Genomic DNA, 19,446 nt, shown 5'->3' on the forward strand with positions numbered 1-19,446 from the left:
AGGGAGGGAGAGCGGAGGGGGCGAGACCGTTTTAGACGAGACAAGTGAAGAGAGGAGAGGAAAAGGCAGGAGGAGAGGTGTGGAGAGATTTGGGCAGTGTGCGGATAAAGACGGGAAGAGGACGACTAAGCGGGCTTAGGACAAGAGCGGAAATGATCAACAGCGGAGAGAACACAGATGCTGTCACTGCGGAATCAAGTGGAGACGTATTTTTGCTGCTGTCAATCACAACTTGTTCTCAGAAGGATTTGTAGCAGGGAAAGAAGCACACCTGGGATACGTACCGCCTGAGGGAGGTCGCTGTGGCTGGCGGGGTTCGATACAAGGGGAGTGGAAGGTTATCCCTCTGAATATCAGTGGATCTCTCAGTACAGCCACCTTTGAGGATTTTGTTGTATTCTTGGGCTGTTTGGAGCGAGATAGTTGTGGTCGCCTTATAAAGCCTGCGAGCATAACTCTTGTTGGAAGGGTGAACCATTCCGTCAACCAAACTCAATCCAGAAACACCTTTTTATATCTAGATCTTCGTGGCCCCAATGAGCCTTTCTCTTCTTCCTTTCTCTGCAACTTGAATGGCCTTTCCAAATAATGCACCTCTGAGCTTGGTTAAATGATGGGTGCTTTGTTGCCATGTGCTTGTTTAGTCTGAGAGTAACATATACCATTGTCCAACAGAGACAATAAACTCTACGACAGCACAACTAAGACTGCCCAATGGAAACGCCCCACATATCTTTTTACGTAAGGGGGCGTACCATACAAGTCCCAAGTACATTTCACAATCATGGTTAAACTACTGTACTTCCGTTCTTATCTATACCAGTGTTTTGCACTTTTAGTAACAGGAAATGGCCTAGTGTTTTATTCTATGTAAAGGAACCTTTGAAGGTTATTAACTGCTCGCTCTATGATGGTCTCCTCTCCATTACCACGTGCATTGGATTTACAGTTTTAATTTACTATAAGGCCGTTGATTTCAATTCGCAAGAAGTGAGATGTTAGATGTAGGTGTAAATGTTTGCCACTGCGGTAACTAGTTTTATGTCTGCACGTGAACAACAGTAGGGATACACTCAGGCTCTGAACACTCCACTTTGTGTCACTAGTTGTAGGCAGGGGCGAATTTATTTTCTTTCACCCCATGACCACATCCCTGTGCTTTGGCCTGCCTTCATCTCTCCCTACTGTTAGAGACTAACTAACTGCCCTCTTTCCTCCGGCTACCATCGGTTAGATCTGAGTAACGCTTTCTTCCACATCCAACATCATCTATTATCCGACCGACACACACACACATCAGCACACACACCACACTACATCACAACATCCGGTCAAGAGCTAACGGTCCTGTACCTAACTACACCTGTCTTGGTGAGTCTCATAGATATACCACCTTAAGCATGACTATTTTTTAACGAGGTGTTTTCTTTTACAGCGCATCATTCTAAAATGAGTTCTAATCCGCCTTCAATTAGTGAGGTTAGGGAGGTCTTAGACAACACGGTATAACTAGGAAACTTTCATACACTAATTCGCGGAGTAATGTGTGTTAGCTCCCGTGTCTTTCATTATAGGGCTTGTAACTCTCCGTATATTTCTGTACATTTACACTTTTTGGCAATGCCTCTTACACCATCGAGTTTATCCCAAACAAGATGTGAACATCGTAGTTATGTCATTACCCTTTCTACATTTTGCATCATGTGACATGTGAGAGCAGCTGGGTCTACCTGACCTGTAAAGTCTGTTAGGAACTTAATTGGAACTTAACACCCTCTCTTCCCTCTATTATTCTATTGGCTCGTACGGGTTGTGATACCACTCTAACTAACCCCTACTTCTTCCTCATCTATTCTACGGTAAGTACGAAACTACTCTCACCATCCTCCATATTACCTACCTTACTGGTTAGCCTAACGGATCCCCTCCTATTTCTCTTTCCTCCTTTATTCAATCTCTATTCTGGTTAGTAGATTCACTACACAACTAACCCCTCTTCCTCCTTATCCTACTGTTAGACTAACTAACCCCTCTTCCTCCATATCCTACTGTTAGACTAACTAACCCCTCTTCTCCTCTCAGGTGATAGTGTCGGACAACGGAGCCCCTCCTCTCCGCTCCACCTCTACAGTGATCATCCAGGTGCTGGATGAGAACGACAACAGGCCCCAGTTCAACCACAAGCTYTTCCAGGTCTGCTTTGRTTTGCTCTTTGGGGTCTCCTACATTTATAAACGCAGCCTACATAGGGCAGCCCAATTCTGATATTTTTTTCAACTAATTGATATTTTGACCAATCACATCAGATCTTTTCACATCAKATCTTTTTCAGAGCTGATCTGATTGGTAAAATGCCATTGTGCACTACTTCTGACAAGGACCATGTAGGGATCTGGTAACAAGATGTGCTCTATTTATGGAATAGGATGCCATACACTTTGTGACAACTGTTGTTGTAAAAAAGGGCTTTTGTAAATAAATGTGACTGATTGATTCATTGATTGTTTCCAGGTCAAACTACCTGAGCAACACAGGGGTCAGGGGGTGAAGCCACAGGTGGAGGTGTGTCGGATGGTTGCCCAGGACAACGATGAAGGGCCTAATGCTGAGGTCACCTTCAGTCTCCAGGACAACCAGAACGAGAGGTTTGAGATCCATCCAGACACTGGGGTGGTGACGGCACGGGGAGACTTTACAGCAGGCAACTACAGCATCCTCACGGTAGGTGGACAAGATTATAATACAACACCATAATTATCATGTTCCACTGAATTTTCTGCTTTTCACATTCACACAAAATGGTGGAACACTCTTTAGGGACACCTGCTATGCCTAAACAAATACAATCACATCTTCTTTCATGGCTCTCATTCACATGCAGGGAGTGTGTAAACTTACATGTGAATACCATTGTGATGAACACCAACCCTGTCATGTTCCCATGTACTGTGATGAGTAACACAAAGATCCACACCCCAGYGCAATAACATTAGCATTGTCCTCTCCATCCCAACCCTTCCTTCTGTCAGATCAAAGCAAAGGACCATGGGAGCCCGGTGAGATCRTCGACAGTCCGCCTGGACGTAGAGTGGATCCCCAAGCCGACGCCCACCTCTGATCCKCTGACGTTTGACGAGCCACACTTCACCTTCGCTGTCATGGAGACGGATCCTGTCACTCACATGGTGGGGATCATCCTCACGGAGACACAGAGGCTACTGTGGTATGACATCACAGGTGAGGGCTAACATCGGTAACTCTGATAGGTGGAGATGTGCAGTATGTTGTGTGTAGCGTGCAGTGTGCAGTGTGTAGTGTGCAGTGTGTAGTGTGCAGTGTGTAGTGTGCAGTGTGCAGCGTGCAGTGTGTAGTGTGCAGTGTGTAGTGTGCAGTGTGCAGCGTGCAGTGTGTAGTGTGCAGTGTGTAGTGTGCAGTGTGAAGTGTGCAGTGTGCAGTGTGTAGTGTGTAGTGTGCAGTGTGAAGTGTGCAGTGTGCAGTGTGTTGTGTGCAATGTGTTGGTGATATGGACCATGCAAAAGTAGAGATAAGTGTTTTTTTAGTGTGTAGAATTACAGCGTATTTTCTAGAAACTAAAATATGATCAGATTTGTGTAATTTGATGTTATAGCAATAGTTATATCAGTTGACACAATAAAGGCTTAGAGTAAAGTTATGTTGCTGTTTTATTAAACTGACCAAATGGGATGAGTCAAAATGAAGATGATCTGTCAACATGTACTTAACGGCAAGACAAAACGTGACCAGTCAAAAGATTACAAATGGATTACGAAGGAAAGGAGATTATTATCGAGGAAATGTGCAGGCGAAGTCGTGGTTTTGCTGTGCTCTGTGTGTTTTTGCTGGCGCTGTGTGTTTTGCTGTGCTGTGTGTGTTTTGCTGTGCGCTGTGTGTTTTGCGTGCGCTGTGTGTTTTGCTGTGCTCTGTGTGTTTTGGCTGTGTGTTTTGCTGTGCGCTGTGTGTTTTGCTGTGCGCTGTGTGTTTTGTGTGCGCTGTGTGTTTTTTGCTGTGCTCTGTGTGTTTTGCTGTGCGCTGTGTGTTTTGCTGTGTGTTTTTGCTGTGCGCTGTGGTGTTTTGCTGTGCGCTTGTATTTGCTGTGTGTTTTGCTGTGTGTTGCTGTGTGTTTTGTCTGTGTGTTTTGCTGTGCCTGTGTGTTTTGCTGTGTGCTGTGTGTTTTGCTGTGCGCTGTGGTGTTTTGCCTGTGCGCTGTGTGTTTTGCTGTGTGTTTTGCTGTGCTCTGTGTGTTTTGGTGTGTGTGTGTGTGTGTGTGTGTGTGGTGTGTGTGTGTGTGTCGTGCGTGCGTGCGTGTGTGTGTGTGAGTGCCCTACACCCCAGCATGAGGAAGAAACACAGCCATATTTCCTCAGATGAAGGGCCAGGACACGACAGGATAGGCAGAGTCTAACTCTGATGGATGATCTGCCTCACGGGGCCACGTGGCAGAACACGCTGCTGACCCTTTGCTAAAGTATTCATCTAGCTCTTTGACAATTCAATTAACTTGGATTAACATGGACAAAATAACGATTGATTCCAAACATCAAGTGTGGTAGCGCTTACATTTAAATTATTTTATTTAACCTTCATTTAACCTTTATTTAACCTTYATCTAACCAAGTCAGTTAAGAACAAMTTCTTATTTACAATGACGGYCTACCCCGGCCAAACCCGGACGACACTGGACCAATGGTACGTCTCCCTATGGGCCTCCCGATCACGGCCGGTTGTGATACATCCTGGWATAACACTRTAGTATTACAATTCCTSCTGCATAGATGTGTTTGTGAAAATATTCCAATGAAAGCAAGCCTTTGCGATGGGACATGCAGGAACTCAAACGTGGCAATTTAGATGGCGCCTCGAAATGCGTTTGATGGCTGAATGTGACAGCCAGTGCAGTTCTAACCTGTTGAGTTATTCAGCTTTTCACTTGACTTGTTCTTCGACTGTGACAGCTGCTTTTCAACCCTCCATCCGGTCAACCAATATATATTTAAACAATCTATTTCTTCTTTGTCTCTTTCAATATTTTTTATTTAATCTGGGTATGGAATACATTGGATGTTTTGTTTTTCCCACAGAATAGCGTTTTTCATCATGAATCTTGTTTTAAAGGCAGCTTTGCAGTCATCCAACCTAACCATAACCCTAACCCGAACCTTAACCACACTGCTAACCCTAATGCCCAACCCTAACCTTAAATTAAGACATAAAAGCAACAAAAAAATTAAAATGGCATGAATTTTTACAATGTAGCCAATGTTGACTTTGCAGCTGGCCTATCTAAGGGGGAATCGCTCAGTTCTGCCTCCAGAACAACCAACTGGCCACATACTGGTTGAATCAACGTTGTTTCCACATCATTTCAATGAAATTACATTGAAGCAACGTGGAATAGACGTTGAATTGACGTCTGTGTCCAGTGGGAAGACTCATGACAATAAACACCAACTAGCGTTTTTTTTCTTCTTCACGTGTTGCAAAAGCACCAACTAGAAATCTAAACATTTGATTCATTATTCAATAATACTCAACATTTTGTGGGAGAAGTTACATTTTTTTTTTTTTTATGTTGTATTTTCATGTAGTCCCACCGGTGATATTAAAAGGGAAAGCTTGTTTTAAAATGGAGTCATGTGAGCCTTGAAAAGGTGCATCTATTTCTTAATAAACACCATCTGGCTGAACAAGCATGAGCTTTACCCCTACTGTTCACGGCGTCTGTTCAAAGTGTGTCGCTGCCAAACATTTCCCCTTAAACAATTGTGTTACACTTATTCTGCGACACTTGGACACGGGGGGGGGGGCAACCCTTTGCTGCAACCTTGTTTTCTGTCATTAATACATACATGGCTGAGCATGTGAGGATGACGGTGGTTCGTTTACCCCATACCTGCACATAGKTTTTTTTTACACTCTGTAAATGAGGCATAGTATACACAGGAAGTAATACTTTTAAACGGTTGAGGGTGTTTGTAGCCATATTCAGTGATGTGAGGGCCCTTTTAGCTCATATTCTGTATTCACACGMACGCATGCAGGGCGATGGCCAACATTCGAAGGGGTGAAATTAGCTATTAACCTCTCTCAGTAGCTTTGGGATGTTTTGTTGGTGTTCTTGTCTTTCCACCTGTCCTGACTGGGCAAACAACATTTCCAGTGTACGCTCCAAACAGCTGCCCACAAGTCCATCTGTTGAAAGAATGATCCTCCAACCACGGCCAAGTCATTATGGTTCTGGATGACACACCTGTGTGTCACGACTGCCGTATGGGCTCTCACTCACTCCTCCCATAAGGCCATTGGGGCCAGTCTCAGTGACAGACACTTACGAAGCCAAACAACCYGAGGGACTCTGGGCAGGCTTCTATTGAGGCCTTTCAACTGTCAAATTTCAAACGGTCAAACTTGAAACTGTCCTTGTATGGGATGATTGAATGCTATTGATTTATTTATACCATCTCCTCTCTATTGTGTTGTTCTCAGGGGGCGATGAGGAGCAGGACTTTGACATTGAGAGGAACACAGGTAGCATCGTGATCGCCAGGCCTCTGGATGCAGGGAAGAAGTCCAACTATAATCTGACTGTACAGGTTACAGACGGGCATCAGGTCGCAACCACACAGGTGATACACATATGAAATACAGAGTAAATTAGTAGTTATCGTAAAACCTTAGATTAAGTTTATCTTCCTATCTTTATGTCTTCTAGGCATATATCCGTGTGCTGGACATGAACGAGCATCGACCCGTGTTCATGAAGTCCATCTACGAGGTCAGAGTACCGGAAGACACCTCTCCATGGAAGGACATCCTCCACATCTCTGCTCAGGACCGAGACAGCAGCAGCAAACTCATCTACTCGCTCCACAGCAGCGTCCATCCAGACAGCCTGAAGAACTTCCATCTGGACCATAAGAGTGGTGTTCTGGTGATGACTGAGCAGCTGGACCGTGAGAAGCGTTCTGTGCACACGCTCATTGTGATGGTAACGTTGTTGATGTTTTTTTAGTCTTGTCTCCCTTTTTCATCTCCCTTACCGTTTGAAAACACGACGATCTAAAGTTCAGCGTATCTATCATCTAACAGTTTCACAAAGCAAAAATAATCTCTGTCTGATTATAGCAAATCATTTTTTGCTGGTTTTCTAGGAATTTGATTTTGATTAAGTTAATGTCCCTCCACTGTCCTGCTCTCCTTTAAATGCACAGGTTCGAGATCAGGAGATCCCAGTGAAAAGAAACTTTGTGAAGGCAGTGGTTTATGTGGAGGACTGCAACGACCACTCTCCTGCCTTCATGGCAGCCGGCTATGAGGGCACTATCACCAATCTGGCTGCGGCTGGGACAGAGGTGCTACGTGTCAAGGCGCTGGATAAGGACATGGGGAGCAACGCTCAGATTATTTACTCCCTTCACTCAGGTACAACACAGATCAGAGATTATGAGGGGTAGATTATGATGGATTTGAATTGTGAAAAATCTTCAAATATGATTATCTATTTTTAGCATTCTTTATAAGAGTGCTACAGGATAAGTATATTATATATTTGAGAATGTTTTATACTTGATCGATCACTTAAATTCTGGGGGTGGCAGGTAGCCTAGTGGTTAGAGCGTTGGGYCAGTAACCAAAAGGTTGTTCACATATAGGCAATTGTTCATTGTTCACATATAGGTTAACTCATTGTTAATTCTATACACCAAAAAATAATTTGTTAATTTTGATTTGGTCTTTGATTCATCTTTACAGGGAATGTGGACAACACCTTTGACATTGATGGCGAGCTGGGGAGTATCACCATCGCCAAATCTCTGTACAACCTAACCCAGGAGCAGTTCCATCTGACAGTGAAGGCCACAGACCAAGGTTTCCCCCAGCACAGTGACCTCTGTTCTGTCTCCATCACCGTCCTGCTCTCAGACAGAACCCCTCCCAGGTTAATATGTATATAAACTAGTATTATGTTGTTTGATAATTCTTAAATGCTTTAATTTGTAAATTGCATCAAATAATTCAACTTCAGGTACTGTTGATATTATATACTGCTTTCCTAATTGTTAATAAAAAAACATTCTCTCTTCTCTCTCCCAGGTTCCCCTCTGATGAGTACTTCTCAGAGGTCAGTGAAGCCAGTCCTCTGGGAACTCCCGTGATCACTGTCTCTGCAGCCAGCCCATCCGCAGTCCACTACAGCATCAAAGATGGAGACCCTAACGGAACGTTCCACATCAATGCAGASTCCGGAGTTCTCTCKGTCCAARYGAGCCTCAACTTCGAGRRGTGTTTCTCKTACAGACTCRAAGTGCGTGCTAGCACCTCGRCRGGAKCCTCGTCAGATACGGTTGTTTACGTCTATGTGATRGATGAGAATGATAACCYWCCGGTGTTCCTCCAGGAGARATTCCATGGCCAGATTAGTGAGTCTGCTCACATAAACAGCATGGTGATGGGGGAGAGCAACACACCTCTAGTGATACGAGCCTCTGATGCTGACAGGGACTCTAACTCTCTCCTAGTCTTCCAAATCCTGGAWCCGGAAGCGATGAAAGTCTTCAAGATAGATCCMARCATGGGTACACTCTCTGTGATATCGGAGGTGGACTTTGAAGAAACACCAGAGTTTCACTTCAGCATTCAGGTACGGGACTCAGGGGAACCGTCGCTGTACGCAGCAGAGCCAGCCAGAGTCACCATCCGTGTCCTGGATTTCAATGACTGTTCCCCCAAATTCTCTAGGTCGGTGTACGAGTCGTCCATCGTCTTCCCTCCAGTCAGAGAGATGGAGGTTGTACGGGTCACGGCACAAGATGCAGATTCAGCTGTCTCGTACAGCCTCACAGAGGGCAACCTTCACAACGCTTTTCTCATTCATCCTTCTACTGGTGCTATCTCTGTAAACAATGTTTCAGAGTTTAAATCCTTTTACCAGCTGCTGGTCAAAGCCTCTGACGGCCTGTACAAAGACCTTGCTACAGTTAAGATAAACGTCACCAACATAACAGCAGGCGGCCATCTTCAATTTGAGCAGGGATTGTATTCAGCCATCATTGTGGAGAACTCGATGTCGGTCAAAATGTTAGTTGTTTTGAGAGCTTCAGGTAGCTACTTGAACGAGCCTCTGATTTACTCTGTATTGAACCCAATGGGACGGTTTTCTATAGTCCCAACATCAGGCGTGCTTGAGACCACCAGCGTCCCCTTCGACAGAGAAGAGCAGGATGTCTATGACATAGTGGTGGAGGTGAGAGACATGAGGAGTCCCCCTCGCAGGGCAATAACCCACGTCAACGTTTACATAAATGACGTCAATGACAATCCACCAAGGTTCTTGAACCTGCCTCACTCCATGATGATCTCTGAAGACACTGACCTAGGAGATGTAATCTTTCAAGTGATGGCGTCCGACAGTGATCTTGGAGAAAATGGTTCTATTATGTACTTGTTGCAGGAGGACTTTGATCTCTTTAGGATAGACCCTTATGTTGGTGACGTGTCCCTTCAGCGGCCTATAGACTTTGAAGCTGCTAATAAATATACCTTGACTGTCCTGGCCACAGACGAGGGCTCGYCCAGTTTGACCACTTCAGCAGAACTGAGTATCACGGTGAGAAATCGCACCAACCCCATTTTTCAGACTTTGCTCTATCCTCTAAAAGTCCCTGAAAACATATCTCCCTTCACCACCATCTTGCATGTACAAGCAAGAAACCCAGAGGGATACCGGCTTATTTACAATCTGGAAGAGGAAAATGCCTCGAAAAAYTTTCACATAGATTTTAAAACAGGAGTGTTGAGTGTCACTGATTTATTGGACTATGAGAGCCAGACAATGCATCTATTGACGGTCCGAGCCACTGACTCTGTGACAGGCTCCTTTTCAGAGGCCGCTGTCGAAATAGAGGTTGAAGATGTTAACGATAACGCTCCAGTCTTCTCCAAGCTGACTGACACAGTGGATATACCTGAAGGATTACCCATAGGCACGTCTGTGTTACAGATATCAGCTACAGATAGAGACTCAGGCAGAAATAAAGACTTAATTTTCCATATTTTGGTGACGGGGGAAAATGAAACGGACTTCTTTAAAATAGACCCCCAGAGTGGTCTAATTGTTACGACACAGGTGTTGGACTATGAGAAGACAAAACACTTCCAGTTAAAGATCAAAGCCATAGATAATGGCACGAACCCGTTGAGCAGCGAAGCCTATGTCATTGTTAACGTAACCGATGTCAACGATAACCCTCCAAACTTCTCCAAGACCCACTATCAGGCAACACTGGATGAAATGGCCAAATGTGGACACATCGTCATAAAAATCCAAGCTTCGGACCCCGACACCAGAGACTTGAACAATCTACAGTATAAGATCCTCTCAGGTAATGAGGGACGATACTTCKCCATCAATGAATCCTCCGGGAGCATCTCCTTTTCTAACGTCTGCAAGAGAAATGTGGACCCATTCTACAACCTCACCGTGGCTGTGTCAGATGGAGTTTTCCAGAACACAGCCCCTGTGAACATTGATATGACGAACACTAATAAACACAGCCCCTATTTCAACAAAAACATCTACGAGGCGGAACTAGCTGAGAACGCTGAGGCTGGAACACGTGTGATTCGCCTGGCCGCTATAGACCCTGACGATGGACCTTACGGCAGCGTGGACTACACCATCATCAACAAACTGGCAGATGAGAAATTCTCCATAGACAAGAATGGACAGATCATAACATCTCAACCTTTAGATCGAGAGAACCCATCCCAAAGAGTGATCGCCATCAAGGTGATGGCTAAAGATGGCGGAGGRAAAGTAGCGTTCTGCACTGTGAAGATTATCCTGACAGATGAGAATGATAATGCCCCTCAGTTTAAAGCTTCAGAGTATCAGGTGTCAATCCAGTCTACTGTAAACAAAGGCTCTCCCGTGATTCAGATAATGGCGTACGACGCAGACGACGGCAAAAATGCTGACGTCACCTACACTGTGGACGAAGCAGAGGAAGTGACTGAGGACATCATTGAGATCAACCCCTTCACTGGCATTGTCAGYGTCAAAGARAGYCTGATWGGTCAAGAGAACAAGATWTTCAACTTCAAAGTCAAGGCTCGGGACAGCGGATTACCGTTCTACAACTCCACGGTTCCGGTGCAGGTGAAAGTAGTCCCACCTGAGGTCCCTCTTCCGAAGTTCTCCGAGCCGCTGTACACCTTCTCCGCAGCCGAGGACATCTCCATGGGAACAGAGATCGGGACGATCAAGGCCGACTCCGACATGCCAGTCATCTACAGCCTGGTCAATGGCAACACAGTGGAGAGTAACAGAGACAGAGTGTTTGCTCTGGATAAAGAGAGCGGTACTCTACTCGTCCAGAAGAGCATTGACCACGAGAAGACCAAGTGGTATCAGATAGATGTTATTGCTCAAGGCAACCACAACGGGACCGAYGTSGCMTCRCTGGTGTCGGTCAGCATCCAGGTCCAGGATGTAAATGACAACGTGCCGGTGTTCGAGGCCAACCCTTACAAGGCCTTCCTGGCTGAAAACATGCCACCAGGAACCACCGTCATCCAGGTGTGTTTTTTTTTCTTCAGATATATTTTTGTTCATTTATCTTATATTTTTGTACTTGAAAGTTGAATGCAATTCTTTACGATTTCTGTGTTCTCTTTTAGGGCAATAACAGTTTAGTTTGAATTAATTAATTCATCCATTCATTCATTCATCCATCCATACAGGTGACTGCCAACGACCCTGACCAGGACACTAATGGACAGGTGACCTACACCTTGGAAGCCGAACCCGATGACATCACCGATGTCTTCTCCATCGACAGTGAGAGCGGTTGGATAACTACTCTGAGAGAAACGGACTGTGAGACGATACAGCACTACAGCTTCACAGTGGTGGCTACTGACCACGGGGGGGAGGTGAAGCTCTCTTCCTCTGTTCTGGTGGAGGTGACGGTGACTGACGAGAACGACAACCCTGCTCGGTTCACGGAGGACGTGTACCATGCGTCTGTCATGGAGAACACTAGGCCTGGGGAGGTCATCATAAGCCTGACGACCGTTGATATGGATGTGACTAAAGAGAACAGGCAGATCACGTGTTACATCACAGGTGAGTCTCGTTGATTGATTCATTTGGTTGATTGAATGATTGATCACCTCCACTTTTATGAAGTAGTTGAATGGTAGTTTTTCAGGTCTATCAGCATTATTATATACATTTTAATAAGAAACAGATGGGCACAGTATTTCTCCAGAGCAATATATCTACTATAATAACGGCTTATTATAACAGAGCAATATATCTACTATAATAACGGCTTATTATAACAGAGCAATATATCTACTATAATAACGGCTTATTATAAGAGAACAATATATCGTCTATAATGGATCATTCTAAGTGTAAAAGTGACTACATTGACAGGAAGAAATGTGGTGGACATGATCAAATCCATTTTGGCCCCCAGGTAGCATTGACATTCATGTATTACGTTCAAATGTTTTTCCTTAGACGGAGATCCATTAGGCCAGTTCTCCATTGTGCAAGAGGGAGAGGAATGGTGGCTGGTCCTCAAAGAGTCTCTTGACCGTGAAGCTAAAGATAACTACTCCCTGAAAATAAGAGTTACTGACGGGAGATTCGAGGCCCCTGCCACTGTAGAGGTCCATGTCCTAGACATCAACGATAACAGTCCTCTGTGTGAGCAGGTACGTCAGTCAGCCATGACACTACAGTAGACACTTAGATTCCTGTAGATAGCGGTAACAGGTTGTACCTACATAAGGACTTTATAACAGTTCATACACACGTAACACATTAATGAGCAGTAGCTAAGCATGAATAAAATATCAACAACTGCAATTTGACCTAAGACGTTGCTAACTATCAACGTTTCTGCCCAGTTGCTGTACACAGAGGTTGTCATGGAGAATTCCCCGTCAAGCATGTTCATCGTGAAGGTTTCAGCGTCGGACCCAGACATCGGCACCAACGGACAAGTGTCCTACACCCTCCACGGCCCCAACGCAGACAAGTTCCATCTTGATCAAAAGACAGGTTAGAGACTACTTTTATTTGGGGTCTAAACAAATAGAGGTCCTAAGTGAAATCCATGATTTGTTTGGTTTGAGAGATAGCATCTCCATTCTTACAAAATACTTAAACTGAGGTCTTCAAGAAGACAAGATGGTGCACTGTCAGACCACCATAATTAGTTGGTGTTTTTTTTCCATGTTTGGTGCTTTGGCTTCTCATCAAACATACTTCCTGGTTGTCATAGCACTAGCCTAGCTTCATTATTGTAAGCCAATCAGAGCTCATAATCTCAATAATTTGTCCTATCACAATACATATATGCTAGGAGAAGCWTTGACATGGCCTTCAACCCAAAGTAATGGTTTGGCGCTGGTAGAACAGTGAATGACTACCAGAAATGTAAATATTTTGTGATTTATTTGTACTTGTCATGGTTTCCTTTTGATAGATTTCAGTAAATATTTCGTAAACTGTGATGCTATTTTTAAAGAATGCATAGGCCTACTRTCTGGACCTTTTCCCCCACCATTTTGAAATACTGTACAGTACATTTAAGTGTTTTCCCCCACCATTTTGATATATAGTACCAGTCAAAAGTTTGGACACACCTACTCATTGCAGGGTTTTTCTKAATTTTTTGCTATTTTGTACRTTGTAGAATAATAGTGAAGACATCAAAACTATGAAATAACACATATGGAATCATGTAGTAACCAAAAAAGTGTTAAACAAATCTAAATATATTTTTCTTCAATGTAGACACCCTTTGACTTGATGACAGCTTTGCACACTCTTGGCATTCTCTCAACCAACTTCATAAGGTAGTTCACCTGGAATGCATTTCAATTAACAGGTGTGCCTTGTTAAAAGTTTATTTGTGGAATTTCTTTCCTTCTAAATGCGTTTGTGCCAATCATCTGTGTTGTGACAAGGTAGGGGTGGTATACAGAAGATAGCCCTATTTGGTAAAAAACAAAGTTCATATTATGGCAAGAACAGCTCAAATAAGCAAAGAGAAACGACAGTCCAGTATTACATTACRACATGAAGGTCAGTCAATCCGGAAAATATAAAGAACTTTGAAAGCAGTCGCAAGAACCATCAAGCGCTATGATGAAACTGGCTCTCATGAGGACCGCCACAGGAAAGGAAGACCCAGAGTTACCTCTGCTGCAGAGGATAAGTTCATTAGAGTTAACTGCATCTCAGATTTCAGCCAAAATAAATGCTTCACAGACACATCTCAACTTCAACTGTTCAGAGGAGACTGTGTGAATCAGGCCTTCATGGTCGAATTGCTGCAAAGAAACCACTACTAAAGGACACAATAAGAAGAAGAGACTTGCTTGGGCCAAGAAACATGAGCAATGGACATTAAACCGGTGGGAATCTGTCCTTTGGTCTGATGAGTCCAAATCTGAGATTTTTGGTTTCAACCGCCAGGTCCTTGTGATGCAGAGTAGGTGAACAGATGATCTCCACATGTGTGATTCTCACCGTGAAGCATGGAGGAGGAGGTGTGATGGTGTGGGGGTGCTTTGCTGGTGACACTGTCTGTGATTTATTTAGAATTCAAGGCACACTTAACCAGCATGGCTACCACAGCATTCTGCAGCGATACGCCATCCCATTTGATTTGTGCTTAGTGGGACTATCATTTGTTTTTTAACAGGACAATTACCTAAAACACACCTTCAGGCTGTGTAAGGGCTATTTGACCAAGAAGGAGCGTGGAGGAGTGCGCTCAAGATGACCTGGCCTCCACAATCATCCGAACTCAACCCAATTGAGATGGTTTGGGATGAGTTGGACCGCAGAGTGAAAGAAACCAGCCAACAAGTGCTCAGCATACGTGTGAACTCCTTCAAGACTGTTGTAAAAGCATTTCTCTTAGCTGGTTTAGAGAATGCCAAGAGTGTGCAAAGCTATCTTCAAGGCAGGGGTGGCTACTTTGAAGAATCTAAAATCTAAATATATTTTGATTTGTTTAACACTTTTTTCGTTATCAATGATTTTCATATGTGTTATTTCATGTTTTGATGTCTTCACTATTATTCTACAATGTAGAAATAGCAAAAAATGAGTAGGTGTGGTCACTTTTTGTCTGTACTGTACATTAAGTTTTTTCAGTGTTTTTTCCCACATTTTGATATCATCTATGTTTTCCCCCGTTTTGAATATACATCATCAGTGTTTTTTCCACATTTTGATATACATCTCAGTGTTTTTCCCACCATTGTGATATACATCTCAGTGTTTTTTCCCACCATTTTGATATACATCTCAGTGTTTATTCCCACCGTTTTGATATACATCTCAGTGTTTATTCCCACCGTTTTGATATACATCTCAGTGTTTTTCCCACCATTTTGATATACATCTCAGTGTTTATTCCCACCGTTTTGATATACATCTCAGTGTTTATTCCCACCATTTTGATATACATCTCAGTGTTTTTTCCCACCGTTTTTATATACATCTCAGTGTTTATTCCCACCATTTTGATATACATCTCAGTGTTTTTCCCCACCATTTTGATATACATCTCAGTGTTTATTCCCACCGTTTTGATATACATCTCAGTGTGTTTTTCAGTCAGTCAGTTTTCATCTATACATAGACTATATCTATCCATCTACATGTACTGTACTGTATGCCCTCTGCTCCACTAGGAGATAGAAGGAATAAGTTAAGTCCATCTATATGTTCATCTAATTATTTKTTATTTTTTATTTGTGACAGGGGAATTGTTCACTCTGGCCCAGTTGGACCGGGAGMAGGTGAGGGAGTATGATCTGGTAGTTAAAGTCACGGACGGTGGAGGTCGCTCCTGCCAAGCAGACATCTTACTCATGATCCAGGATATGAATGACAACCCTCCCAAGTTCTCGAACAACCACTATGAAGTCACTGTGTTCGACAACACCACCATCAGGACACCCATCGCTGTCATCTACGCCAAAGACCCTGACACTGGTAAGTCATATTATTGAGATAAAATTAATAGAGTAGACATTCCCMTTCTGAGGGATAGTCTGAAAGGGGATTTGTTGATCTAGTTATTCTATTTCTATGGACCAAAATTTATAGAATCAGAATGACTAGAATGGACATTGACGTTTTGAGGAATGGTTTGAGGGGCTTTGTCTGACCTAGTAATTCTATTTCTATGGTCAAATCTAAATCTCCCCTTYATGTAGCAGAGGCTCTACACCAATATACTTACCAAGGTCATAACATAGAGACTATTCTCCTATCCCCCAGGTTATAATATAGAGACTATTCTCCTACTCCCCAGGTCATAACAGAGATTATTCCCCTATCCCCCAGGTCATAACATAGAGACTATTCTCCTATCCCCCAGGTCATAACATAGAGACAGTTCTCCTATATGCTTCCTGACCACCACCCACCCGCCCTTCATCCACACAATATTTCATGACCTTAAATCCGCCTGCCCTGTGGATATAACCACCGAGACTGCGGGTTATGAGTCAACAAACGCATCACTAATTTATGCATTGTTCGTGTCCCCGCTGATAAATATCTGGGCGTCTGAATTGACGAAAAGCTATCTTTCAAAAAACATGTTGATGAGTTGGTTAAGAAATTAAGAATTCAAATAGACTTCTTCTATAGGAACAAGTCCAGTCTTTTGTTAAATAGTAGGAATCAAATCATTCAGTCAACATTCCTGATGGCTTTAGACAATGGCGACACCATCTATATGAATACAGCTGCCAATACACTGAAATCATTGGATGCAGTTTATCACAGTGCACTATGCTTTATTACGGGCAGCAGGTTCAGGACACATCGCATGCATTCTGTATCAGAAAGTAGGCTGGCCCTCTTTGAAGTCTCCTAGATCGATACATTACTCTCATTTTGTCTATAAAGCCCTCTTGCAGAAACTTCTCCCATGCCTTACCTTATTGTTAACCTTCAAACACATACCTAATCATGTAGTATCTTGAGGATCAGGGCCACTCCTGTAGGTGTGTAGACATCCTTCATGTATTACCCTGTGGCTGTTTATTATGGCTGTTTATTATGGATGTTTATTATGATGTTTGATGTTTATTATGGCTGTTTATTATGGATGTTAATTATGGATGTTGTTATGGATGTTTATTATGGACTGTTTTGGCTTGTTTATTATGGATGTTTATTATGGATGTTTATTATGGATGTTTATTATGGATGTTTATTATGGATGTTTATATGTATTGTGTTGTGTTTATTATGGATGTTTATTATGGATGTTTGGCTGTTTTGGCTGTTTTGTGATGTTGGCTGTTTATTATGGATGTTTGGCTAATATTATGGATGTTTATTATGGATGTTGATTATGATGTTTATTATGGATGTTTTATATGGATGTTTATTATGGCTGTTTATTATGGATGTTAATTATGGATGTTTATTGTGGTTGTTTATTATGGATGTTTATTATGGATGTTAATTATGGATGTTTATTATGGCTGTTTATTATGGCTGTTTATTATGGATGTTAATTATGGATGTTTATTGTGGTTGTTATTATGGATGTTTATTTGGATGTTAATTATGGATGTTTATTATGGTTTATTATGGATGTTTATTTTGACTGTTTTTTTATGGATTTTGGCTGTTTAGTGTGGATGTTTATTATTATTTTGTTCTTCATAATTGCACGATGCATTATGTTTTGATACAGCTTTGATAAGGCCATTAACTCCTAGCATACTTTGGAAGAAACCCAAATTCGTCGTGCCAAACCAACCAGACTGATAATTCCTATTCTCCTCCGGCAGATATGATCTCTGAGGTGAAATGCCATAGAGATAATAGCAGCTAGATAGTGTCCTGTCTCTATATGAAATAGTCTCTGCTCAGAACAACCAGACGGACTCCTATTCTCTCCTCTCCTTCTGCAGGTATAAACTCTGAGGTGAAGTATTCTCTACTCGAGGACAACAGCGGACACTTCTCATTRGAAGAGTTCTCCGGTATCCTGCGCCTGGAGAGGTCACTGGCTGAAAACACACGGTCGACCTTTGAACTCAAGGTCAAAGCCACAGACCGGGGTCTTCCCCGACAACTGTACTCCGTCGCCACGGTTACGGTGCACGTTGTCGACCTGAGCGACTACCAGCCGGTGTTCCTGAGCCAGGAGTACTCCGCCCAGATCCCAGAATCCACCCTGGTAGGGTCAGAGGTCATCAGCGTCTCTGCCCTCACTAGAGACGGGACCGAGACAGAACCCATCGTCTACTCCATCGTCTCTGGCAACGAGGGGGGAAGGTTCTACCTGCACCCGGCAACTGGTAAGGTTCTGTTCCAATACTTCCTTGAGTTCCATTGGTCAGTAAAGTTCTGACCAATTCCATGAGATTCCGTAAGGTTTCATAAAGTWTATTTGAGTTTATTTGTGCAAATTCATATATTTATGAAGCGCCAACCAATCTCTGTATTAGTTGTCAAACCATTCAGTAGCCGGGCTTGTCATCAACTTGTGTATAGTTCCATCCCAAGAGCAATCATCCCACCACACGGTTGTTTTGAACCCTAAAACGTACACCTACATCAGCAAGAAAGAACTGGGGAGYAGGCGGAGAAGCCCACTTATGAGGTTGGCGAAACGCTAAATGGTAAAGCAAATACCTTTTCACCTGGTTGTGCTGCTGACTGCAATAAAGTACATTTTCTTGAATGTTTTGGCAGAGATAAGTCTGCTTTCTATTTGCCACTCAGAAGTCAGATATCGGAGCAGTATTGCACAGCGAGGCAGAGAAATTATTGAAAGTACATTGTCACTGCCGGTGCACTTTTGATASRTTTTGTAAAGGTCCTGCTGATATACACTGTACAGCAATCAGCCACTCTGGAGGAGTATAACGTAGTCAGTACTGTATTATACTTCCTGGTCCAGCACTGACATGCTGTACCTACTGTTTTCTCCCTGACTTCTCTTGGTGTTTCCCTCATTACAAATCCTCCCTGGTTTGATCTACCTGTAACAGGGCAGGAGTCTCATAGAGGTTGGTTGAACTGAGCCAGACCAACCTCCGGGCTTGTCAGCAACTTAATCAACTTGTGTATAGTTCCATCCCAAGAGTAATCATCCCACCACACAGTTGTTTTGTTATCATTGCTACACGTGTCAAAGTAAAGAAGTAGCTTTTTTAGTTAGGTATTATATGTTTCTCAATGAGACAGACATGGAAGCTTAATGTTAGGTATTATATGTTTCCTCAATGGAGACAGACATGGAAGCTTAATGTTAGGTATTATATGTTTCCTCAATGGAGACAGACATGAAGCTTAATGTTAGGTATTTTATGTTTCCTCAATGGAGACAGACATGGAAGCTTAATGTTCTTTTCGTTTTA

At 43.1% G+C, this 19,446-nt stretch overlaps 1 protein-coding gene across 1 annotated transcript in view; it reads left to right on the top strand.

Annotated features, from left to right (window-relative positions):
* The window catches only part of LOC112069231 (protocadherin Fat 2-like), a gene marked incomplete at its 5' end in the record, with an annotated part of 66,951 nt that overhangs the window by 20,456 nt on the left and 27,049 nt on the right, over positions 1-19,446 (top strand). The window contains 13 exons of the mRNA XM_070438458.1: positions 2,083-2,193; positions 2,512-2,721; positions 3,030-3,237; positions 6,505-6,644; positions 6,731-7,006; positions 7,230-7,440; positions 7,771-7,957; positions 8,113-11,596; positions 11,761-12,145; positions 12,548-12,744; positions 12,940-13,093; positions 15,815-16,048; positions 17,992-18,381. Of these exons, the coding sequence (XP_070294559.1) occupies positions 2,083-2,193; positions 2,512-2,721; positions 3,030-3,237; positions 6,505-6,644; positions 6,731-7,006; positions 7,230-7,440; positions 7,771-7,957; positions 8,113-11,596; positions 11,761-12,145; positions 12,548-12,744; positions 12,940-13,093; positions 15,815-16,048; positions 17,992-18,381 (6,187 nt within the window). The remainder of the gene's footprint in view (positions 1-2,082; positions 2,194-2,511; positions 2,722-3,029; positions 3,238-6,504; positions 6,645-6,730; positions 7,007-7,229; positions 7,441-7,770; positions 7,958-8,112; positions 11,597-11,760; positions 12,146-12,547; positions 12,745-12,939; positions 13,094-15,814; positions 16,049-17,991; positions 18,382-19,446) is intronic.

Source organism: Salvelinus sp. IW2-2015, unplaced genomic scaffold, assembly GCF_002910315.2.
Source record: "Salvelinus sp. IW2-2015 unplaced genomic scaffold, ASM291031v2 Un_scaffold942, whole genome shotgun sequence".
In the NCBI taxonomy this organism is placed as follows: domain Eukaryota; kingdom Metazoa; phylum Chordata; class Actinopteri; order Salmoniformes; family Salmonidae; genus Salvelinus; species Salvelinus sp. IW2-2015.